The 24840-nt window shown below is 36.8% G+C and overlaps 6 protein-coding genes across 7 annotated transcripts; 3 read left to right on the forward strand and 3 right to left on the reverse strand.

The window, feature by feature from the left end:
• Window positions 1-3167: 3167 nt before the first annotated feature.
• Window positions 3168-5743, reverse strand: LOC123868483. The gene is made up of 2 exons (XM_045911023.1): window positions 5302-5743; window positions 3168-4914 (listed from the first exon to the last, which is right to left on the reverse strand). Exons 1-2 carry the CDS (start codon window positions 5394-5396, stop codon window positions 3168-3170), a joined length of 1842 nt encoding a protein of 613 aa, XP_045766979.1. The 5' UTR covers window positions 5397-5743.
• Window positions 5744-6536: 793 nt separating this feature from the next.
• Window positions 6537-9331, forward strand: LOC123867929 (pentatricopeptide repeat-containing protein 1, mitochondrial). Its single transcript, XM_045910251.1, has 4 exons — window positions 6537-8298; window positions 8378-8547; window positions 8614-8785; window positions 9044-9331. Exons 1-4 carry the CDS (start codon window positions 6784-6786, stop codon window positions 9281-9283), a joined length of 2097 nt encoding a protein of 698 aa, XP_045766207.1. The 5' UTR covers window positions 6537-6783; the 3' UTR covers window positions 9284-9331.
• LOC123867930 (eukaryotic translation initiation factor 3 subunit L) lies at window positions 9321-16425 on the reverse strand. The gene is made up of 10 exons (XM_045910252.1): window positions 16291-16425; window positions 15686-15784; window positions 15435-15599; window positions 14530-14753; window positions 13880-14012; window positions 13310-13450; window positions 12362-12649; window positions 11548-11733; window positions 10427-10660; window positions 9321-9505 (listed from the first exon to the last, which is right to left on the reverse strand). Exons 1-10 carry the CDS (start codon window positions 16315-16317, stop codon window positions 9371-9373), a joined length of 1632 nt encoding a protein of 543 aa, XP_045766208.1. The 5' UTR covers window positions 16318-16425; the 3' UTR covers window positions 9321-9370.
• Window positions 16426-17432: 1007 nt separating this feature from the next.
• Window positions 17433-18138, forward strand: LOC123867935 (thioredoxin, mitochondrial-like). The gene is made up of 2 exons (XM_045910256.1): window positions 17433-17708; window positions 17786-18138. The coding sequence occupies exons 1-2, from the start codon at window positions 17533-17535 to the stop codon at window positions 18048-18050; spliced, it is 441 nt and encodes a 146-aa protein (XP_045766212.1). The 5' UTR covers window positions 17433-17532; the 3' UTR covers window positions 18051-18138.
• Window positions 18135-18971, reverse strand: LOC123867932 (uncharacterized protein C7orf50 homolog). The gene has a single exon (XM_045910255.1). The coding sequence runs from the start codon at window positions 18863-18865 to the stop codon at window positions 18152-18154; it is 714 nt and encodes a 237-aa protein (XP_045766211.1). The 5' UTR covers window positions 18866-18971; the 3' UTR covers window positions 18135-18151.
• Window positions 18972-19304: 333 nt separating this feature from the next.
• Window positions 19305-23198, forward strand: LOC123867931 (coiled-coil domain-containing protein 124-like). Of its 2 annotated transcripts, none has more exons than XM_045910254.1 (5): window positions 19305-19669; window positions 19947-20429; window positions 21594-21734; window positions 22329-22434; window positions 23017-23198. In XM_045910254.1, exons 1-5 carry the CDS (start codon window positions 19478-19480, stop codon window positions 23073-23075), a joined length of 981 nt encoding a protein of 326 aa, XP_045766210.1. In that variant the 5' UTR covers window positions 19305-19477; the 3' UTR covers window positions 23076-23198. The 2 variants fall into 2 exon arrangements, with proteins under 2 accessions (XP_045766210.1, XP_045766209.1); XM_045910253.1 differs by having other exon boundaries at window positions 19312-19669; window positions 19944-20429.
• Window positions 23199-24840: the final 1642 nt, after the last annotated feature.

Consider the following 24840-nt stretch of genomic DNA (forward strand, 5'->3'; position numbering starts at 1 on the left):
TTCTAAATTATTACAACCTTGTAGTAGATTGTCGCAACAAGCGTTTAATAGATAATCTCACTTCTATAGCAACTACGGCTACATTGGCTAACTATAAGAATATATTTACTTCTGATATGCTTGTAACAAGTGTGAAGGTTCCAACCGGCGGCAACAGCAGATATCACAATATTTTATCTGAATTTCCGGATATCACTCGCCCCGCCGGTACACCAGGTATAGTGAAACACACCACACAACACCATATCCGCACTACACCAGGACCCCCAGTGTCGTGTTCACCCCGAAGGCTGGCTCCAGATAAACTGAAAATCGCCAGACAGGAGTTTGACGCGATGCTGGCTAATGGCACCGCTCGTCCTTCTGACAGTCCGTGGTCATCACCTCTCCACCTTGCGACCAAAAAAGATAATGGCTGGCGTCCTTGTGGTGATTACAGGTTACTCAACGCAAGGACGATACCAGACAAATACCCAATACGTCACATACATGACTTTTCCCACAGCTTAACTGGTTGTAAGTACTTTTCAGTTATAGATTTGGTCAAGGCTTATAACCAAATCCCTGTTGCTGAGGAAGACATTCCGAAGACTGCCATTACAACTCCCTTCGGATTATACGAATTTCCTTTTATGACGTTCGGATTGCGGAACGCAGGGCAGACTTTTCAGAGATTCGTGGATGAGCTGACACGTGGATTTGACTTTTGCTACACATACCTCGATGACTTTTTGGTATTTTCCAGGACTCAGGAACAGCACGAAGAACATTTGCGCCAACTCTTCACACGTATGCAACAATACGGCGTACTCGTGAACACAGCCAAATGCGTCTTTGGTGCACCTGAAGTAACATTCCTGGGTTACCAAATTTCTGAAAAAGGTACGAAACCCTTAGATGGCAAAGTCAAGGCTATCGCGGATATCCCTGCTCCCAAAACCGTCAGAGAGCTGAGGCGATTCTTGGGCATGATAAATTTTTACAGACGATTTTTGCCCAACGCTGCCAAAATCCAGGCCCCTCTGAACGCTCTGCTAACCGGATCTGTAAAAGCTTCCCATCCGGTCGTTATAGAAGGAAGATCACTGCAAGCTTTCGAGGACTGCAAGAAAAGTCTGTGCAATGCAGCCCTACTGGCGCATCCTCATCCCGATGGTAAACTAGGTCTTGTCACGGACGCTTCAGACAAAGCCATCGCAGCAGCTCTACAACAATACGTGGATGGAGCTTGGCAGCCCCTAGCATTCTTTTCGCGTAAGTTGAGCCCATCGCAGGTTAAATACTCGCCATACGATCGTGAGCTCCTTGCAATATACGAAGGAATTAAGTACTTTCGTCACATGCTAGAGGCCAACCACTTCACTGTCTATACTGATCACAAACCGCTATGTTACGCTTTCCATGAGCGGAAAAGTAACTGTTCGCCACGGCAGTATAGACACTTGGACTTCATCTCACAGTTCACGACGGACATCCAACACATCGCGGGCAAAGACAATGTCGTGGCCGACACTCTTTCCCGCATATACGAACTACAGATGCCAGTCGATCTAGAAGTCCTTGCCAAGTCTCAAACCACAGACTCCGAGCTTGCAGACTACCTTAAAGGTGAAACATCTCTTCGTCTCACCAAAATGATAATCCCTGGCAGTCGTACCGAATTGTACTGCGACGTCAGTACCCCGACTCCCAGACCTTTCGTCCCTGAGAGCTGTCGTAGGCAAATCTTCAACTGCCTCCACTCCCTTAGCCATCCTGGTCCTAACGCTACAGCTAAGCTCGTTGCACAACGTTTTGTTTGGCCTCTCATGCGCAAAAACTGCCGTGAATGGGCTAAGGCATGTTTGGACTGTCAGCGCACTAAGGTAAGCCGACACGTGTCGTCACCTTTGGGTACGCTTCCTTTACCTTCAGCGCGATTCAAACATGTCCACATAGACCTGGTCGGCCCACTACCATATTCAAACGGTTTTCGGTATTGCTTGACAGCCGTCGATCGCTTCACGCGATGGCCGGAAGCTGTCCCAATCATCGACATAACAGCCGAAACGGTTGCCAAAGCCTTTGTTTCCTGTTGGGTGTCGCGCTACGGAAGTCCAGTGGATGTCATAACGGATCGTGGAATGCAGTTTCAATCGGCACTTTTCCAGCAGTTGGCCAAATCCATTGGATTTCAGCACCGCAGCACAACCGCTTACCACCCACAGTGCAACGGTTTAGTCGAGCGCTTTCATCGACAGCTGAAAGCAGCTATAACTTGTCACGCCGACGAGAATTGGACCGAGTCTCTACCACTTGTACTTCTTGGCATAAGAAGCGCAATCAAAGAGGACCTTAATGCCTCATCAGCCGAGCTGGTGTACGGTGAGCCACTGCGCTTACCTGGCGAATTTTTTGGCCAAAATATCGCAAGCTACACCACCGACATCACTGACTTCTCAGCTCGCTTGAGATCCTTTGCCGAGAAGCTACAACCAGTACCAACTCAGCACCATTCTAAACCTAAAACCTTCGTATTTAAAGAGCTGAGCACCTGCAGCCACGTATTCCTTAGGGAAGACACGCTACATGGTGCCTTGCAGCCAGCTTATACAGGGCCATACGAAGTTTTAAAGAGAGGCGCTAAAACCTTTAGATTAAAAGTTAAGGGCCGAGACGTGACTGTATCAATTGACCGACTAAAGCCAGCCTACATATGAGGCATATAATATCAAAGTCGGCAATCTCCACTTGTCACAAGTTCGAGTTATCAACAAAAAACATTTCTTAGGTTTATTAATTTTAGATATCAGCGTATATTGACAAATTCTATCTTCACAGAATTGTTGAATTAATTTCAGTAATGAAATATAACTATTTTGTAATATTTAAGTAGTAAATTCTTTATTATTAAAATGGAGACTGCCGGATTTGAAATACACTTGTGGAGACTGCCAACTTTGATATGGACAGTGTTGGATATTGCCGTATTTGATTTAAACGCCGCCATCTTGATACGTGATTGCATGACTAGCCAGATTTGATACTTACATATTTTGAGTGTTAGGATAGAACTTCGAAATCTAATAAAAGTTTTAAAAAAATTTAATACCATGCAAATGTTGATTTCAGAAATAAAACCCTAATATAGTAATCAAATATTCTTTTTATTTATTAAAAATACAGATTCATATTTTTAAGTCTGGGGAATCATCTTGGAATTCGCAAAGTGTATCATTTTCGTTGTCATTTAAGGGGATAGCATCCTCGTTCATATTATTTACAGGCAGAATCAAATTTCTGAAATACACAAGCTCTTCATCATCCATCCAGCTGTCTCCGTAGTGCGTTTGCAATAGTTTTTTGACATCTGTCAATTTATTACTGTTAACTTTCCCTGATGAATGAATTTCTGGCGGATTAAGCATGTTCATATTTTTGTTCTTTTTTGTTATGCCTCCAAATTTTCCATCACTTACTCTATAGTAAAGATCCCCTTTAACTACAACGTCAACTTTGCTTTTTGTTCTCCTAATGTAGAATCGCTTGCTCTTTTGAAAAGCAAAATGCCATGAACCGACATCTTTCAGGACAGTTTTTAAACTATCTCTCCAATCATAAACCTTGCAATCACCTTTTCCTAATTCAATAATGGTACTGTAATTTTTAATAATATCCAAATAACCATCAGCGTTTTTTATTATTTCCCTTTTGCGGATATCTCGTTCTATATGCCCGAAGACTCTATCTGGAGGAATGAAGGAATGTCCTACAACCGGAAATACAATTTCTACGTTTTTCACATGACTTGGGGCTTTAGATGTTAGCCATTTAGCAAGCATACCCACCATGGTGGTATTTTTATTTTGGCCCCCGCAGCCGTCCGCAATCAAACGAACTTTAGTAATATCTGTCCAATCTGTCGAACAAAGCCGATGATAAACAGCTGACGCTATTTCATTAGAGCTTTTTGCAAACTTATCCTCGGTCCAACAGTAGGCAAATGTATTCTTTGGAGACAGTGCAGCTTTTGAACTTCCCTGCACTATTGTAAAATTATACAAATACAATTGTCTGGAATAATACGTACTTTGGTCTGGTAGTTTTGGAATAGGACTATTTTTTTGGCAATCAAAAGAAAGTGTTATCATGCCATCTTGCTCTTCTTGAACTAACTGAAAAAAAGCTTTCGCTCGCAATTTGTGCACTCTCTTCTGTATTAGGCAATCGGTTTTTTTTTGTAGGTCGTCGTTTTTTTGGTGCGTTTTAATCAATTCATCATACTGAAGACACGTTGAACACACGTCGGTTCTCGGTGATCCGAATCCCAAATTATAGAAATTGTTGAAAACGGTTCTAAAATATCCTCTTTTCACTTTTACGTTTTCATTTGCTTGGGCATTGTACATTTTAAACATTTTGTTAATGCTAAGTTCTGCTGGCAAATAAAATCGTTTAGATTTCCCTCGACAATAATGGGCTTCTTCACAGTTAAAGGAATTAATGAAAGTTTTGACTGCAATTAGTTTTTCTCCAAATTTGTGCTGTTTGTGATTGCCACCTCGATTTTCAGGTAATAAAGTACCAGTCTTAAAAAAATGTGCCATGATTGTTTGAACCCTGTGTTTTGTTACATGCAAAATTCTCAAAAATGCCTGTTGACATATTGGAATGGTACATCTTTGACTTGAACAGTACATTGTATATTTTGTTTGTAAGAGTTTCTGTCTTTGAGGACCCTTTGTTCCACGTCGTCTCTTAATTTGTTTTGGCTTACAATATTTTAAAAGGAATGCATCTTGCTTCGATTTTTCTTTGTATTTAAAAAAGGCATCATGGAAATATTTTACATCAGCTATAGAAACAGTTCCACATTTAAATGCTTTTGTGTCATGTCCGCATCTTGGCCGCTCAGGAAGTTGCTTCGATGAATACCTACAAGAAGTGAAAAAGGAAAATAAATAACGTAATTTTATCATGGGCAGTCAATTACTATAAAAGATATGAGTTTTATAACTAATAAAAAATAAAATGACACTACGAGTTTTGTAACTTTGCCAAGTCCATTTTACGCATTTTTATAGTACTACATGGTATTATCAAAAATCAAAAATAAAGCGTGTGTGCCGAGCACACGTGAAACTTCTTTGACATCTTTTGAAATTTCGACTTCCGTTGCCATTCGTGATGTATTTCCGTCACACGACCTTGAAATTTTACTCTCAACACGCCTAAAGAAGTTTCACTTTAAAAAGTGAACCAAACTAACATAAGAATATAGTAATGGGCAAGTATCAAAACCATATATCGCAGTATACAAACCTCTCTCTCTTGGCCACATTTCTTTTCCAATTTTCTGGATCACTTTTCCTTTTTCTCGATTGTCTAGGTGAACAGGGTCGTACTAGATTATCCATTTGTCTATTTTACACAACTAATATCACTTTATAATAAGAAATCCCAATAAAAATTACAATAATCCACGTGCAGATCTTTGCGCTGTGACAGCAGACGCCATACTAAATGCCGAGCTCTGATTGGTTGGAACGGAGACTGCCATGTTTGAAAGAAACGAATGCGGAGGTTGCCGGTTTTGTTACCGACATTCATTTTTAATTGCGTCTTGTATGAGAGATAGCCGTCTTTGAAACGCCTTAACTTTTACGTACTAATGGAGAATTTACCATAGAGAAAATATTTGCATTGTTAACTTTTTTTTGACCCTGACTGGAGACTGCCGGGTTTGATACTATATGCCTCATATTATCTGACGATACTACCTTACCCAAACTACCTAATCCTCCCCAACCTAAACCTCCAGATGTTCCCCAGCAACAAGCCGGATTGCGAACCACGCGTACCGGTAGACGAGTACGGTTTCCGGATTATTATCGTCCGTAGACACGGCCTCTGGAGGGGAGTGATGTAGGTTACACACATTCTTATTTAAAAATAAAAGTTTGAAAAAAAGAAAAAAACCATCACTCAATTTATATACGTCAAGACTGTTTTGTTTATCATTGATTATTTTATGTTGTTGTGAGAAAAATTAAAACTAAATTTTTACAAAGGAACTCGAGCCGTTTAATTACTTTATCATCGACGCACGGAGGATTCCTTTATGTGATATTTTCAAGTTATTGAATTTATACAAGTATGGACTCCGTCTGCGCCGGCGCCCGCCGACATACGCGCGGCGCCCCTTTAGAGCGCTTCCCAGTCAGTTCCACCACCAAAAAACACCAACTAACACAAAAACCAGCCACTCTTAACAAAAAAAAACATTCCAAACAAGCACAGCACGCGCGCCAGCAAACGTCATCACAGACGAAGTCCTCATGGGCGTTTAAAAACAGGAATCTTGCTTATTTATACTAACTAGGTCTGTGGTTCAAAGTCTATGATCAGTACCTATTTTTATTTTTAATGGTCTGTGGTATTTATCTATGCTCTATGGTATATATTATACTCTGTGACTACCACAGAACTCCAATGGCTCTATGTTTGCAGCAAGTACACTAAAAAATTAAGAACCCAGAGCCGTAAACCCAGTTAAAAAAAAGTCAAAAATAAACAACTTTTAGGTTATAAAATCACCATCTCGATTATTTTGTTAAAATAAATTATCTTCTCATTGTAATTTCTTGTTTAATAATCAAAACCTGCTAAATAAATTTATTAAATTCTCATTCTGAAGTAAATGAGATCATTAAATTTAAAAATATTAATTTATGATTTACTGACAATAATTGTGTAAATAAATTATTTAGTCTATGAAATAAATACAAATTAAACGCAAAGAAGATGGCTTTTCGTTGTATAAATCTTTTTAGGAATATAAAATGCAGTAGCACCATTAAATTACGCCACAATCTTATGTCCACGCTAACCTCTAAGGATAATAAAATCAATGAAATTAAAGAATACAAAACTGAGAATAATATCACATACTTGGAAGATCCGGATTGTTTTGGGACTCTAGCGGGAAGGGCACCCGTTTCAAATACATTAGAAGATGAAGGTGATGTGAAAGAGGAACAATATTTACAAAATAAACCACTGCAGTCTCAAAAACTAACAACCAAGCAATATGCAGATCTAATAAAGCAATATTTAAAACATAAAAGAATAAAAGAGGCAATTGATATTCTAGAAACAAGGATGTTAAAAGAGGACAGAGTAAAACCAGAAAACTATATCTACAACATATTAATTGGGGCTTGTGCTGAAGTAGGATATACAAAAAAAGCTTTTAAGCTGTTTAATGACATGAAGAGAAGGGCATTGAAACCTACAGGCGACACATACACTTGTCTGTTTGAAGCTTGTATCAATAGCCCATGGCCTGCAGATGGATTAAAAATGGCAACTCATCTAAGAAATCATATGATTGAGAAGGGTATAGAACCTAACCTTACAAATTATAATGTCATGATCAAAGCATTTGGAAGATGTTCAGATATACCAACAGCTTTTAAAATTGTTGATGAAATGATTAGTAAGAAAATCAAGATAAGAGTGCACACTTTTAACCACTTAATTCAAGCATGTATATCAGACAAAGACTATGGTTTAAAACATGCTCTTATTGTATGGAGAAAAATGTTGAAAATGAGAGAAAAACCAAATGTTTACTCATTTAATCTTATGCTAAAGTGTGTAAAAGATTGTAATTTAGGTTCAAAAGAGGATTTATTGGAAGTAGTTGGCTTGATACAGGAGCATATGACTTTATTAAATATGAAAGCAAATGTGCTTCAGATTGAAGATTCTATAACATATTTGCAAAAAAATGAAAATGTAAATCATAAGCAAACATTGCCTATATTAGAATCTGATATAATAATAGAAGAAACTTCAGATCTTAACAGTAAACCTATACAGGATAATAACTCAAATACAGGAGCAGCACTAGAAGATAGGACAGGTTTAGCTTTAATAAACGAAGATAACACTAGTTTAGAATTAATAGAAAACTACAAGCAGCCAGAACAACATGTACAAATGAGAACTGCACCTAATTTGTTGTCTAAAATTGTGCAAATTGATCAAATATTAGGTGTTCAAGACGTTCACATTCCACAAGACAAGTTTGCTATAATTGGTGGACAAGAGGATTTCCTCAAAGAAATGGAGGTCTATTCTGTAAAACCAGATATAAAAACATTCACACAAATGCTGCCTTTAATAGAAAATAATTCAGAAGCTGAAAATAAACTGCTTGAAACAATGCAAGATTTAGATATAAAAACTGATATAGATTTTTACAATGCATTGATTAAAAAGAGATGTTTTAGGCAAGATTATGATAGTGCTTTTGTAAGTTATCAAAATTACCTGGGAAAATTACTTATTATACCTTTAATTTGACTAGCCAATATATTTTTTAATTTTATAGGATGTTAGAGAAATTATTGAGAAGCAAAATAAACGACATAAAAAACATCCACTGAACAAGAAGCATATTATAAAAGTCAACATAATGACCTACGGTGTTCTAGCCTTGGGTTGTAAAACAAAGGAGAAAGCTGAAAAACTACTAAATGAGATGAATGAAAAGCAATTCAAGTAAGATTAAATCGTACAGAGGCTTTTTGACTCCTCTACAACCTATTAATTGTGTAATTGTTGCAGGGTTAACATAGAAATCTTGGGTACATTAATGAAGAATGCCACATATCAAATGCAGTTTGGTTACATATTGTACGTAATGGATATAGTGAAAAAGGAAAATATACGTGTAAATGAAGCATTCATAAAACATTTAGAGATTTTTAATGATAGATGCCTAAAAATTATACAAAAGGTAACTTTCAATTTTTATACATTGCATGTACATTATGTTGGTGGAAAATTATGAAATACTTTATACCCCGCCTAGAATAAGTGTTCTGTGCTTTATACAGCTTTGTGGAGCAAGAGCAGAATTTAAATTTGAATTTCGCGGGCAGGCCCGTCTCATGCCCCTTAAGAGGGACTGATAAATACTCATGCTGCTAACATTATTGCATTTGCGGCTTTTACAAGTCATATACAATCAGTTCTAATGGTCATGTATTTTCAGAATGAAAAGGAAAATAGAGAAAGTCCAGTACTTGCAGCTGCTTATAGAAGATTTGGCAACATTTATAACAACTGGTTGAAGGAGATCAACATTGAAGAAGCATTGAAACCTGAACACCCATGGCAACAATTCATGGAACAACACCCAACCCCAGTTCAGAGAGAAAGTTTCCAAATTGTAGAGCCAAAGAAATTTTACAAAAGAAATCGAAAATTTGTTCAGTATAGTCCAAAATTGTAAATATAATTTTAGTTCTAGAATAAGAAATAAAAAACACAATTTTTTTTATTTTTTATATATATTAAATGGTAATGCCTTATGAGACATTTATATTTTGATGTGGTGCAGCTTTCGGTTCAATTCTTCAAACTTGAGCAGCTTGCGGATGAAGAAGTCGCCGTAACGATGAGCCACCTTCGTGTCGGCAATGTGAATCATGTCATTGTCGATGTAGAAATCCAACTGCAATATAAACACAATATTAAACAAGTGTAAATTAAAAATTTATACCACCCCCGACAAGTGAAGGTTACAGTAACTAGACAAGAGCTGATAACTTTCAAACGGCTGAACTGATTTTCTTGGATTATAGCTAAGAACACTTGATCAAGCCACCTTTCAAACAAAAAAAAAACTAAATTAAAATCGGTTTATCAGTTTAGGAGCTACGATACCACATACACACGTCAAACTTATAACACCCCTCTTTTTGGGTCGGGTGTTAATAACCATCCTTTATGAAATAGTCATTAGTTTTCGAAATACGAATGACGTCACTGTAAGTATGCATCAAAAAAATATGTCCCATGTTGTGTGAGATGCTAACCAGAATGGAGTTGGGCAATCAACAGCTTCATTGATTTCTACACAGAATCATGTTTTGTTAAATGATTTTGCACAGTATTCTTCATTACCCTTTCCAGTAATAACATAATGGTAAGAGGTGTCTTATGATAATAATGTGATGGTTTCCCAGAGATCCTTCCACATACAAGACTTCCAAGTAGGAGAATGAGGTTTCACATATAATGGTGATAACCAGGACAGGGCGCAACATGCTGTCTGAGGCGCGGAGCAAAACTAGGACCAATGTTCCTCATTAAATTACACACGGAAATTCCGAAAATAACATAACAAGGAGAAAGGGCAATTTTTACTAGATAGTAGCTGACGCCCGCGACTTCGTCCGCGTGGATTTAGGTTTTTCAAAATCCCGTAGGAACTTGGATTTCCCGGGATAAAAAGCAGCCTAATCCAGGGTTTAATCTATCTCCATTCAGAATTTCAGCCAAATCTGTTCTGTAGTTTTTGCGTAAATACTATCCATCCATCCATACATACAAACTTTCGCGTTTATAATATTAAATAGGTTCAGAAACATACCTCAGATCCGCTCTGGAACTTGCCGTCGAGCCCGCTGGGCCCCTTGGACCAGACGACGTTCTTCATCTTGTGCTTGAAGCACAGCAGGTGTATGGCGAGCGCCGCGTGCTCGCGCGCCGCGTCGCGGTCGCCGCCGCGCGCCGCCGACATGAACGCGGCGAGCTTGGCTAGAGGCAGTGTCGTGTATAGCTTGAGGTATGACCGGATTGTTGGCAGCATCTTTTGTTGACGGACCTGAAGTTCAAACATAATATTGATTAAAAATTATACGCTGTCATATACTACAGTCAGCTGCCATTTACTACAGTTTAGCTGTCATATACTACAGACTACTGTCATAAGCTACTACCACACTACATTACATTATATCACACTACATTATAGGATGTAACCTGAAACGCTAGCAAAAACGAAGACAGGTGATAGTACTGATGATTACTGATAAGATACTATAGAAAAACTACGATGTTTTTATCCTGTATGTATAAATGTTTACAATATATTGTAAACAAAACATCTGACTGACTAGTGGTCAACGAACTTTCCATAAATAGGCCACTCGAAGTCAATGCCGCGTCGTAGCCGGGGCATTGACTCGAGTTTTGCGCGCTATACAGTGTGGGTTGAAAAATACTAAATCACTAAAACTACAAGATAAAGCAAGCGTTTATTCTGCCGTCCTAACAAAGAGTGCAATAACTCGAGTTTTTGGGCAAATTGACTTAAGACCATATCCGTAATCAGGAAAATGAGCTCTATATTTTCGCCTTAGACGTCTTTTTTGTATCTTCAGTAGTTTCGGTTCTGTTGGTTATCAAAACTGCAATATGTAATATTACGATTTGTAAGTAGCTAATCATAACCGCGAATATCTCGAAAGTAGTCGAAACCTAGTTATTGCTCTCTTCGTTAGGACGGCAGTATTGGCATTGGCTTGTGTTAAGGTAGTATAATAATAAGGCTAAGTTTTTGCTAGCATTCTGGTTACACCCTGTATACTACAGCCAGCTGCCAAGTGTTACAGCCAGCGGTGAAATACTAATGCAAAGTGTTGTACACTAGCCGTAACATACTATAGACAGCTATTATACATTACGGCCAGCTGTTGTACTGTAACACACCTCGTCCATGAACACCTGCGTCTGGTGTTTGACGGCGTCGCGGCCGTAGTTGGAGCCGGGCTCGATGGGCGGCGGGCAGGGCGACAGGAACTTGGGGCACGCGAACGTGAAGCAACTTTCGAACTCGCCGAGATCGCCATACTGCATTTTGAACATCTTCTCGTGGTAGTTCTTTTCACGCAGCACCTGAGGAAGTTACAAGTGAATGATGAATCTAATAACAAACAAACAGATGATAAATGTTAGTTTAATGCTTGAGTGAGATGTATTTAGCAGGCCCTGTATTGCAGTTAGACCAACAATAATAATGTTGCATGTTATTGCCACTCAGGATCAGGGCGCTTGTGTGTGCGCGTACATGTGATTGAGACGAGAACTCTCCATGCACCATCTCATCTAATGCTCGATCAGTCCTGTCTCATACCTACTCTACTTCTTTGGGGAAAAAGTAATTATTACATAATAAATGACGGCCTCCTTGGCCCAGTGATCTTATAAGTGAGAGAGACCTCGAGAGGGTTGTATTCCTGGTAGTGGCAATTTGGGAATTTATATTTTCTAAATTGTCTCTGGTCTGGTCTGGTGAAAGACTTCGGCTGTGGCTAGTTACCATCCTCGTACCAGCAAAGCGTGCCGCCAAGCGATTTAGCATTCCGGTAGGATGCCATATAGAAAACAATCAGGGGTATAGGTCTATTGAAACTGCCAGAGCCCTTCCAAGTTAGCCCACTTCTATCAAATTGCATCACCACTTGCCATAATTTAGATTGCAACCAAAGGCTAAATTGTAACAGAATAATAAAAGCACATTAACCTGCTGAATCGACTCATCCACACACTGAGGGTGCAGCACCAAACAGATAGCCAGAAGATGGTACATCTGCTCCGTTTGCTTGTTGATTTGATCGTTCTGGTAGGAACGCGACGAGAACAGCTGCTTGGTGCGCTGCATGTACAGCAGCGCGGACGACAGGGTGCGGATGGCGTCCGCGTAGCGACGCATCATCATGTAAGCGAAGCCCACATAGTAGGATGTGGAGATCTGACACGCTGGTACGTGTGAGTATTGGGACTTCTTGTGCAGTTCAATGTTTTCCAGCACCTGTATATTTATCAAATACACTTTAAAATGTAACCTGATTTATATTTCAGGAATTGATCTAAAACAGAAAATATAATATAGAAAAAAATTGAGGATTTTGCAACTGGCAGAACAAACATATGCCCAGTAGTTTTGAAAATGACCTGTGGATAATTATTGGGATGATGCCTAATTTAAAAATAAAGTACTTCTTAGGATTTGTTAAGTCTTCCAAAATTCGTAAAATCCATGTTCGCTGTGAATGTTAAGTTTGCTAAACATTTACAACTAACGATATATTTATATTATATTATTGCATATATTTATTCCTTTTGATGTAGGAAACCCTAAAAATACTTAATGTTTTCCCCATTTTTCTCTATTAACGATTAAATTAAATAATATGTCAAATTACGTGAAATGTTTATGATGATACACCTCTATGTCTTTCACATAAGCTCCCTTACTAAGGGAAATATTTTTTGGTAAAAAGTCGCTGATTTGACTAATAGTCATCATCCCTATTTAGACCATACACTTTTTTTTTTGTTAATTCAATCCTAAACAAATCTCAGTGTCCTGACTAAAGGAAATTGCAATTCACTCCATTAATGAATTTTCAATAGATGCTAAATTTTTGGACATCCTTATTTAAAGTTCAGATGAATATTTGAGAGTTACCTTGATGGCCTGGTAGTAGTCCCCGAGCAAAGAGTGTAGGCGTAACAAGCCCACCAGTGAGAAGTAGCCTAGCATCTTGTACAGTGAGTGGCGCCCGAACTCGCCCGCCACCGAGTCGGGGTCGCCACCGGCCGCATACACCTGCACACATTTTATACTAGCTAATGACCCGCGACTTCGTTCGCGTGGGTACAGGTTTTTAAAATCCAGTGGGAATCTTGTTTTTTCCGATATAAAAAGTAGCATATGTGTTAATCCAGCATATAATCTATCTCCATTCCAAGTTTCAGCCAAATCAGCAGTTTTTGCGTGAAAGAGTAACAAACATACAAACTTTCACCTTTATAAATTTAGTGTGATAAGTGTGTTCAAAGAAAGAACCTTTGATTTATATCGTTAGTACAAAGCGCGATGAAGGGACAAGGAACGAGTACAAAATATGTACTCTTTTTAAAAAAACATACATAGTTTTATATTATGTTATGAATATGTTTCGAATTTATGAAAAAAAAAAAAACTGAAATTAAAGCTATTTTTATAACTTTTGGGAACTTTGGTGTTATTGCTTACCTCAAGTTGCTTCTTGATATTAGACTTATCCACTAGAGAATGTAGCACATTGAGAATACAGAGCACATTCCACGCTTTGTTCTCTGTGTTCAGAGCCTCAATCTCAGCTTGGCTTAACTTGGAGGTGCGAGACCTGGAAACCAAACATATTTTCATGGACACAACTTAAAAGACATTTTCATCCCTTATTTGATTTCTTTTGGGGTGAAATTTTCAAAAAGTCTTTCCTAGTGAGTGAATAAGCCATGGAAGGAACCTACTGCTAAAATTTCAAGTTCCTACCCCAACTGTTTAGGCTGTGTTGATAGATCAGTTAATCAGTCAAGACAAACAATTTTATAAATGCTTAGATAAGCAAACCATCTTATTATAAGTCACCTTATTCAACTGATCAAATACTGTAAACTTTATATACAGCGAAATTGAAGGGACCAGGTATTTTATTGCATTATAAAGAGTTTTCATTAAATGGACAGTAAAAAGTTACAATGTGTACCAAACAAACCGTAGTAATTTCCACGTTTAGGAGTTTTACTAAGGCGTTTTTCAGTAAATAAAGTTTTCAATTTAGAGTTTACAATGCATAATCAAATCGTTTCCCTGACTCTAAGAATTACGGGTATGAAAATCATGTTTTGTATTATACTTGCCTATATTGAGCGAATGATTGGAACTGATAAACAAATTCATCAATGAGTTCCCACAGCCACTGGTCCGGTAGTTCCAGAGGAACAGGGGTCTCCGCTGACAGGATGTAGTTGAAGAGGTCACAGTAGTTGTAGAATGAGAGGAACCTTTGCTCAGGCTTTGGACCGCCGGGCACTCGAGCATAGATATCACGGAAGTACAACTCTTTGTAGAGAATCATGAAAACCTAAAAAACATAATTTAATGTCACAAACAGTAGTTTACTAGATACTAGCTGACCCGTCCCGGGTTCGCTCTGGTGCTCAAAATCCCTTGGAAGTGGAATTCCTAAAAATCTTCTTTTATTATTTTTCTTCACTTTTAACTGAAAGCTTAAATTATAACTGTCATGGATATTAATTTGAAAATGATAGACTTTCACACAAACTTCCATCCCCAATCTAAGCTTGTTGGGGGTGGAATATCCAAAAATCGTGAAACATTAGCTTGCTTAATTTTTAACCAAAGTTTCAAATACCAATTTGCATGAATAGAACTTCAGAAATGATGGATTTGTTTGATCCATCAAACTTTAATCTCCTATTAGCCCCTAAGGGCTGGAATTTCATAAAATCCTTTTTAGTTAGTGCCTTGAATTTTAACTTTGAACAAAGTACTGAGGCTTTAGAATTCTGACTTTACATCTTTAAAAATCTATATTCTATAGAGTGTAGCACAATTCCTTTAAGACCCATAAAACCTTTTAAGTTTATTGAAATCTTAAATCATAGTACATACAGAATATAAATGCTAAATACAACAGATGTATTAATTTAAAGAGTTGAATGTCTTACACTTTCAATTAACAACAGAGAATTCTTTTTTCTAATCCATTACAATATTATTAAAACTCAACTATCCAACTTACATGGTCATTGTCCACAACTGGAGCAACTTCTTTCTCATCAGGCCAGGGTGTATTCTCGAAATATTGCTCTGTGAGCTTAGGGAATGTATTTTCATAGAGGTTCAGGATCTCAAACGTCATTCCCTCAGTGATCATGTTGCGGAAATACACCAGAAACTTTTTAACCTGTTGATATATGCATTATTACAATTAATTTTTATGTGCGCTGACTCACTATGATTTTAAACAAACAATTTGATCAAATAGCTTACCATTTCAGGCATTTGGTAGTATGATGATCTGTCATATTCCAAATCATACTGTGGATCTCCTGTGTGGGGTTCATAGTCTCCGTAAGACTCATATCCACCCTAGAATGCACATAACATTTTATGTTAGAATATGATTTGTACAGACATTAAGCGCAGCACATACTGGAACAGTGCAGCCAGAAAGGGATATAGTTCTTGATAACAACTCAAAACAACCTTTATTTTCTTTGGTTACCCAGGTCCATTGAGTGTCATCAAAATTGCCAGACTCCACTCTCCTGAGTGTTTTGTTTTCAGTAAGTATACCAATATCAACCGTACATAAGCGTAGTCCAAAAAATTGGCTCTACTCCATATGTATGCAATGGCTTCAGGCATGTTGATCCCTCCTCTAATTTGATGAAGTTAAAAGTCTAAGTTGCAATGAAGTCAAAAGACTGACTTTACTGCATTGTATTTTTGTAATAGTTTAATTATAAATATTATTGCAATTGTTTACCCAAGTAGAAGTAATTAATGAACAAAATAATTAGGGTTATGAAGTAAATATGTAAACAAAAACTCATAGGTTTTGTAAATTTAACTTTTCGGAAAAATAAACAAACCTCATTGTAATCGTCACTTGAATACATTTTATTATTTACTGGAGAATTTATACATAAATTACACTTTGTTGGCACAAATCCTCCTATTCAAGATTTTTTTGAGGTTATTTTCATAGACAATTGTCAAATATTTTAATTTGATTTCGCGAGTTTGGGTCTGGGTACCTGTCTTTTTATTTTTATTAATGGTGCTTTACACGTTGCAACATGGTTGCAACTATTTAATCGATAAAATATTAACAAGGTAGGTACAACAACATGTTTTAAATTTTTAACGCTCAATTGTATTTATAATTTGATGATAATTTGTATAGTTTTATTAATAGTAAGTATTAGTTAGCAGAGCAACTGTATGATCACTATCTAAAGACATGTTGAGCATTATTGTTAAAATATCGAAATCGAGATCGATATTAATATTATAACAAATAACAATTACGGCGATATTTTATAAAATCTATTAATATTTTAATTTTCATTATCATTTTTCCATTATCTATTTCATCAATACATCAATATCGGTATACCTGTATCACCAATCCCTAGCTACCGCGAGGCTAGAATGATCTTCAGAGAGAAAGGTCGAGCCTCAATCGCATAGAGATAGTATATAAACAAACCGACCGCACATTGTCTGTCTAGCTAGAGTCTATTATTCCGTCCACGGCCCCTATGGATGGTGTCCCTGGTGTCCGACCTTTCAATCTCGCTCAGCAGTTGAATTGGAATAGCGCTAGTATTGAGAGTGCTCCATCCATGTACACAACATGGTAGGTATACCTATAATAATAGGCGGTAGGACTGTCACTGACCTGACATACGACGTAGTATCTTTTAATCTGTGGACCTGACCACTGTGACAGGACAGAAATCATAGATAATACACTGACAGAAATAGAATTCTGAACACTCTGGTCGGACTTCGTCTGTGGTGGCGTTTGCTGGCGCGCGTGTTATGACTTTTTGGAGTGTTTTTTTGTTAAAACTGACTGGAAAGCGCTCTAGGGGGGTGCCGTGCGTATGTCGGCGAGCGCCGGCACAGACGGGGTCCATACTTGTATAGTTTAGCTAACTTGTTACAAATAACTACAAACTTGACATTGGCTAATCATTGTAAAAGCCAGGCGAGAGAGAAAAAAAAAAAACACTCTGGTCTCTGAAATCATCTGAACACTGAAATCGCAACTCATTTGTTTCGGTCAATTTTCGCACATTTTTAAATTGGTAAAGTTATCAGTAAAAATGTTAGGGCGAACCCTTTTGTTACGAAATCCGTACTTCGCCAAACCTTCCTTATACTTCAGAAACATAACAGTCTCCTCGCCCACATATGATATAATAAAAATCCAAAGTACTGATGATTTTAAGGCTAAAGTTATCAACAGTAAAACTCCTGTTGTTGTGGATTTCTTTGCGACGTATGTTTCTATTTATAAATATTAATTAACGCTGAGATTTTCAGTATGAATGTAATTAGTTTCATTTTAAATTTTAGATGGTGCAATCCTTGCAAGCTGCTTACACCACGACTTGAGTCAATAATCTCTGAGAATAAAGGTAAAGTAATCCTCGCCAAAGTGGATATTGACGAACAAACAGACTTAGCTTTGGATTATGAGGTTAGTTCTGTGCCAGTTCTTGTAGCTATCAAGAATGGTAAAGTGCAACAGAGATTGGTTGGATTACAAGATACAGACAAGTTAAGGAAGTGGATTACACAGTTTACGTCTGACGACTCTGAAGTCAATGTCCATAATTGATGGAAGGAAAGGATTTTTGGACCTTAAAATGTAATTTATTGTTCTCGTTATCCTTAATTTTGTAGTTGAAATAAAACTTAGGTGAAAACTAAATAAGCATTTTATTCCTGTAAACATTGTATTATACTCCTTGCTCTATTATAAACTGTTTTGTCAGGTTTCACTAGTTCAGTAGATTCAGACTGTTCCTTGTCACATTCAGCATCTTTATTGGTTTGTGACTCTGTCCATTCATCCATTTGTTTAATGATTTGATTAGCATCATTCAGAAGTAAGGTTTTAATGTTACCTTTAGCAGACTCAAAATATTCTAATAATATAGGCCATGAAGCCTCTGGTATTAGCTGGGTTGAAAATTTGTTTTTATTAAGCCATACTTGTCTTGCTTTCATAAACTTCCAGTTCTGCCTGTCATGTTTCCATTGAGATAAATAATTAAGACACTGGGTCTTAGTTTGGTTCTTTACCTGTGCTTGTTCTAAAGCAAGTCTCGCAGCATGTTTTTCTTTTTTCATTTGCCTTTTGGAAATTTTATTTTTTTTACCTGTTGTTGCAGACTCTTCTGCTGCTGGAGTCTTTTTCTTTTTCTTACGTTTTTTAGGTTCATCTTCAACGTCTGAATTTTCACTTTCGTGCTCCAGTGGCCTTTTCATAATTTTACCATCAGATATTTCGTTGCTTTCTTCTTTAGCAAGTGTCCTGTTGGTATCTTCGTCACTATCGCTTAGTGTATTCGATTCTGTGACTACCAAGTCTTCCTTACTCTGGTGGATGTTTTGGTTTTTCTCACTCTTCCTTTTTTTATTGCGACCCATGATAACTTATATTTTGGCGCTTGCTAATAATAAAACCTTATGAATAAAATAAACATAACCTAAAAGCTAAAGCGCAGCTTTTTTGACATGTTGACTTGACAAATGACAACACCTTGACATTCGTTCTTGACAGTGAGATTCACAAATCACAAGGTAAGCTAAGTTTGTCGCAACTCGCAAGTGTCTGGCGGCACCATAGAAAATTGTTAGTCATTAAACTAAACGCACATATTTTCTAAAATATCATAGAAAACTGAATAGCTTTGGATAGTGTGTTGCGCTATGCTTTGCCGCTTTAGTTATCAAAACTACTAGGTCTGTGATCAAAACTAAAACTTATACTATCTCTATGCTTATTCCATTGATAAATTCGCTTTCGAAATTCGAACTTCTGAAGCCAGGACGGGTTGCTAGTTATTTAATATTATTAATTTTTATACGGCAACTTTATTAAGTCGCGTTCGCAATTTTTTTGGCACGTCACAGCCGCGTCATCATGTCTCCGTGTCTGCTTTTATCGTTCGGGATTTAATATATTTGGCATTATCACATCTTATCGAAACGTTTTTATGTGGACTGTAAAGTTTAGACTGTTGAGGATAAAAATTTAAGATGGAGTTGTTAAGGCAGGTGTCTCATACACAGTTCCTGTTCCCCGCAGCAGCTGTGGCGGTTGTTTTAGTATGCGCAGCTCTCGTATTTATATTCGGTTTCCACACGGCGGAGCAGCCCCAATTCGACAAGCTACCGCTGGTCGTGGACGATAGGAAATCGTCCAATAAGAAAAGAAAAACCAAGGAGAAGGTGAGTGTTCGAAACGGTACGGTCCGCCAGTGCCTGTGCTCATTTTATTTTTAACCTTCAAACATATGTTTATAAATCCTAAAACCTTACAAGAAATATAAATCCAATTATTTCAGGAATGGGTATTCCAATTATTTTAGATACATAACTAAGTATGATATAAGAACACAGTTTTAGTGAAATAAAATACTTATGTTTTTTGTAATAAGTATTTGGCATATTAATAAATTAATTTGTATTTTATAAGCCTCTAATTCAGATATTTGTTTTTTAGAAGACTTCTCCTAACCGCATTTCAAATGATGATGCAAAGTCAAAGAGCGAAAGTGCTAAAAAATCACCAGTGAAGGAGAAAAAAGAAGAGAAAGTGAAAGATGTGGAAAAGCCCAAGCCCAAAGAGAAGGTCGAAGTTAAAGTCGCTAAGAAAGAAGCACCCGCTGAAGCTAAAAAGGGAAAGAAAAAGGCTGTAGTTGATGCGGAGAAGCCAGCAGATTTTGATGATGGCCTGTGGCAGGAGGTGCCAAAAAAGAGTGACAAGAAGAAAGTAAAGGGTCCAGAAGAGAAAGATAAGAAGGAAAGTCCATCTAAGAAGAATAAGAAGAAAGTGAAAGATGCAGACACTGAAGTTGCCCAGCCTGAACAGAAGGAAGAGGCTATTGAGACCATCAGGGTGCTGAGTGCAGAGGGCCCGGAAGTAGATGAGGACTCTGCTAGAGCTTTGCAGGCTCAGGTTGAAGAGCTCCAGAGAGTCCTTAAGGAGGTAATTATTTTAATTAAAATACATTTGAAAAAGTTAAAGCTGGTTTCCCATTTACATTTTGATAGAATATTCAAGTCTAGTTCTGAATCAATCCAGTGCAGAATTGCTACCTACTGTAAAACAGCTTTATCCTAAAAGATCTAACTGAGTGCACATTTTCTTAAAAAAAGATGTATAAAACTATCTGCAATGCTGCATTGATCTGTGTATTTGAAATCTGGATATTTACAGTGATGGTAAAACCACTGGATCAATTGCAAAAAGTTGCAACATGGTAGTCTGCACAGGTCATAGACTAAAGATTAAATATGCAACTATGTACTTGGTTGAGATCTGTTTTTCCACAATGCATAGTCATATACATAACTCATGCGTCTTTCTTGCTGGTTCTTGGTAGGAGCTGTATTCCAAATCAGTGGTAAATTATTTTGACAATTCAAAAGCACTTGTAAAAGTTTACTTGAATGAAAATATATTCTATTCTATTCATGTTCAGATTGGACTTGTGTACAAAACAAGTGTTTTGTACACACTATATTGTATTTTGATTATCTAACCTAACTTATCCTGGAAACTACAACAATAATTAATAACAGAATTAAAAAAAAGAAAAGAATATTACCATACAGATTTATTCTGTTGGTGGATTATAGCAAAATAATTTTTAACTGTTTCTTGCTAAACATGAACTTCCGCAAAGTAACGCCTGATTCTATCCAATATTTAAAAGAATATTAGCTATTTTAATCATAACTAACATTCCCCTCCAACTAAGCGTAAAGCTTGTGCTAAGAGTGGGTATGACAATAGTGCAACGGGTGGAGTTTGAACAGCCGCTTATTAACCAACCTATAACCGTTGAGCTATTGAGGCTTCATTATATATGTAATGAATTTTTATGTAATGTGTTGAATAACACAATTTTCTTCTATTCTAAAATATAATATTTATCTAAATATATGAAAAAAAAGGTGACTGACTGACTGATCTAATATCAAAGCACAGCTCAAGCTACTTGATGGATCAGACTGTTTGGCATGCAAATATTTCATTAAATAGACATCCGTTGAGAGAGGATTTTTTTAAATTTTAGTAGTCCACACAGACAAAGTTGCAGGCATGAGCTTGTTTATTATAATTGTGTGGAATCTCTTCTATTGGTAGGCAGAACTCCGTGACCAGGCTCTGCTCGGCACCACTGATGAAGATGACGGCACAGAGAATGAACTAACCGAAGTCAAGGATCTCAGGAGCAACAAGAAGATGGAAAACAAAGAGAAACAGATCAAGAAGAAGGCTAGTGAGGTTAGTTTTATACAATTTGGTTTAGAAGCAGATATAAGACTGTTGGGGCACTGTTGATTTCATTACCAATTACTACTACACTGCACATGATTTGTCTGTGTGGGTAATTATTGTGGGACAGGTAAGGCTGAGGCCTGAGTTAAGTATATCAAGACGGGCAAGGGCAGTGCTAAGTAACATTGCTTTACGGTCAAAATATTTATACCTCTGGTGCTGCAAATGTTCATGGGCGGCGGTAATCACTTAACATCAAGTGACCTGGCTGCTCATTTGCTCACTATTTTTTATCAAAAAAAAAAAAAGAAAAACTGGCCTTTGAGTTATAGTTCATTTTATTTAGTAATCTACACTAATAATAATTTTATGTATATTAATATTATAAAGAGGTAAAGTTTGTTTGTAGGAAACAATCTCTAGAAGTATTGAACCTACTTTGTAGATTCTTTCACCAGTAGAAAGCTACATTATTCCTGAGTGACTTAGGCTTTTAATTTTATTTTCAAAAAAAACAGGGATCCCTGCGAAAACTGTAACAAGCTAAGCCGTACGGGTCGCTACTCGCTAGTAGTTAATATAGTATAATATTTTTTTCAGGCACCCACTGTAGCCAAATCTGTGAAGGCAGAAGAGAAGGAGAGTCCTGATACTTCAGAGAAACAAGATTACAAACCGGCCGGCCCAGTTTTTGATGAACTTGGAGGTAAGATTAGTATTGATAAAATCACTGAAATAAGTATATTTTACTAAACGACTTGGTAACATATAACTAATCTAGGAAAGCCCATATTATTAGGGACAGTGCTTGCCTTTTTTACATATTATATTGTTAAATTACCAATAAAAACTGTCAAATCATTATTTTCATATTAGGACAGCAAAATTGACTGCTAGTTACTACTAGTTTCAAAGTTCTTCAAAATATTTTTGGTTTGTAATGTTTCACTATTGTGTTTTTTAACCCCCAACCCAAAAAGAGGGGTTTTATAAGTTTGACGTGTGCATCCATCTGTAGCATCGTAGCTCCTAAACTAATGAACCGATTTTAATTTAGTTTTTATGTTTGAAAGGTGGCTTGACCGAGAGTGTTCTTAGCTATAATCCAAGAAAATCGGTTCAGCCGTTTGAAAGTTATCAGCTCTTTTCTAGTAACTGTAACCTTCACTTGTGGGGGGTGTTATAAATTTTTATGATGGTGTATGATAAAGCATATTTCAATTTTCAATTTCAAGGTTAAGGGCACAGAAGGTGAGAAGCAGTCGATTTATTTTGTATATTGTTGCAGATACTTGGTCAGATGCGAAAGTATCTAAAAAGGGCAAAAAGAAGGCGCGCAAAGAGTGAGGTTTGACATGGTCCGGGGCACTCCCGCTAGCTCAATGCCATTCACATCACTCCTAAAACTACAAATGTGAACACAATGATGAATTGCCAAATAAGTACATACATTACTGTTTGGTCCATACTTTCTTAAATCCATATTAATATTATAAATGCGAAAGTGTCTGCCTGTCTGCTAAATACGGTCCACACGTTTGACCGATTTTGATGAGGTACAGAGATAGCTTGCATCCCGGAGATGGACATGGGCTACTTTTTGTCCCAAAAAACCAAACAGTTCTCAAGGGACTTTTAAAGGCCCATCCGTTTAACCGATTTTCACACGAGATTTGACCAAGAGATAGCTTGCATCCTGGGGACAGACATGGGCTACTTATTATTCGAAAAATCAAATTTCCACAGGATTTTTAACAAACTTAAATCCACGCGGGCGAAGCCGCGGGCATGTAGGAAAATGCGTGAATATTTATTACAGAATATACCACAATATTTGCAAAGTGATTAATATCTTTCGTCGGGGCGGCCTTGTTTTACTAGATTGACTTTAATATAATAATAATTAATAACTCTTTTTTCACAACTTCACTTTAAATTAATGTAAATTTTCAATTTTTTGTAATTTTATCCGGTTCCGAACGATTAATATCGCTAAGCTAAATGAGCATTTAGGTGGTTGCTCTGTACCTACTCAGGCAACTGACCTTAAGTACATAATAATTATGTACTTGAAAATCAAATACAATGCAATATTTTAAAAGATATCACTCATTAAATAAAACCGATCAAGTGCAAGTAAGACTACAAGGTCTTCATAGCTTGGAAAGAGACAATATAATATTCATTTGGTTAAAATCTCAAAACAAATCTTTTTTATTTAGGATCGCAAAACTAATTGTTTCTAAAGGTATCAGCAATGATTTCTAAGACTGCAAGCTAGAGACTTTTTCTGTGTAGTTTACCTCTACCAATTCTAATAAATAATTAGGTATTTATAGACTTCGTCTAGCAAACTTCGGTGATAAAAGATGGAAGGGGGCACTGAGTTGATGTAATAACCGCACTTTAAAATATCAACTCTTATGATTTTATTATGGAACCCTAAAAAAGGCTGCTCTGGTGTCATCTCGTTCTGATTAATGAAAATAAATTATGAATAAATATAGGAACATGTATGTAACTTATCTTACACCACCTAAATGTGTGCTAGCCTTTGATAAATTAGTAAACAGACTGCATTACTAACATTTCATTGACCGATACAATTAATTATTATTATTCATAAATAATTATGACATGATACTTAAATTTTAGGGTATCTTTAGTTATTAAAGAAAACCACTATAAAATTATAAAAATAAATACTTAGTTGTTGATTATATGATTGTGAATGTGACATTTCAATTGTAGTTTTATATGGTGTGAATTTGTTTATAAATATTAAGTTTTATTCTACAACTGTTCAGTTTACTTACGTCCATGTGTTAGTTGCATATTTTATGTTATGACTTGTTTTTTCATAATAATTTAATAATTGTTTTTCATTGAAGCATAATAGAAATTGTTTTTATATGTTTTAAAAGAGTCATTATATTTTTATGGAACCTGGAATCTGCAATATTTTTTGGTGTTACTGCTTTATAGGTCGGTATAGTGCAGGTGGCCGCGCGCCGATTCCAAAACGTTCAACGAAATGTATATGTATGGAACTTATGAAGCGAGATGTGGTTCTCTCGTGTAGTTAATACTGATAACTCTTCATAATAATATT

Source organism: Maniola jurtina, chromosome 9 (genome assembly GCF_905333055.1).
Source record: "Maniola jurtina chromosome 9, ilManJurt1.1, whole genome shotgun sequence".
NCBI lineage: Eukaryota > Metazoa > Arthropoda > Insecta > Lepidoptera > Nymphalidae > Maniola > Maniola jurtina.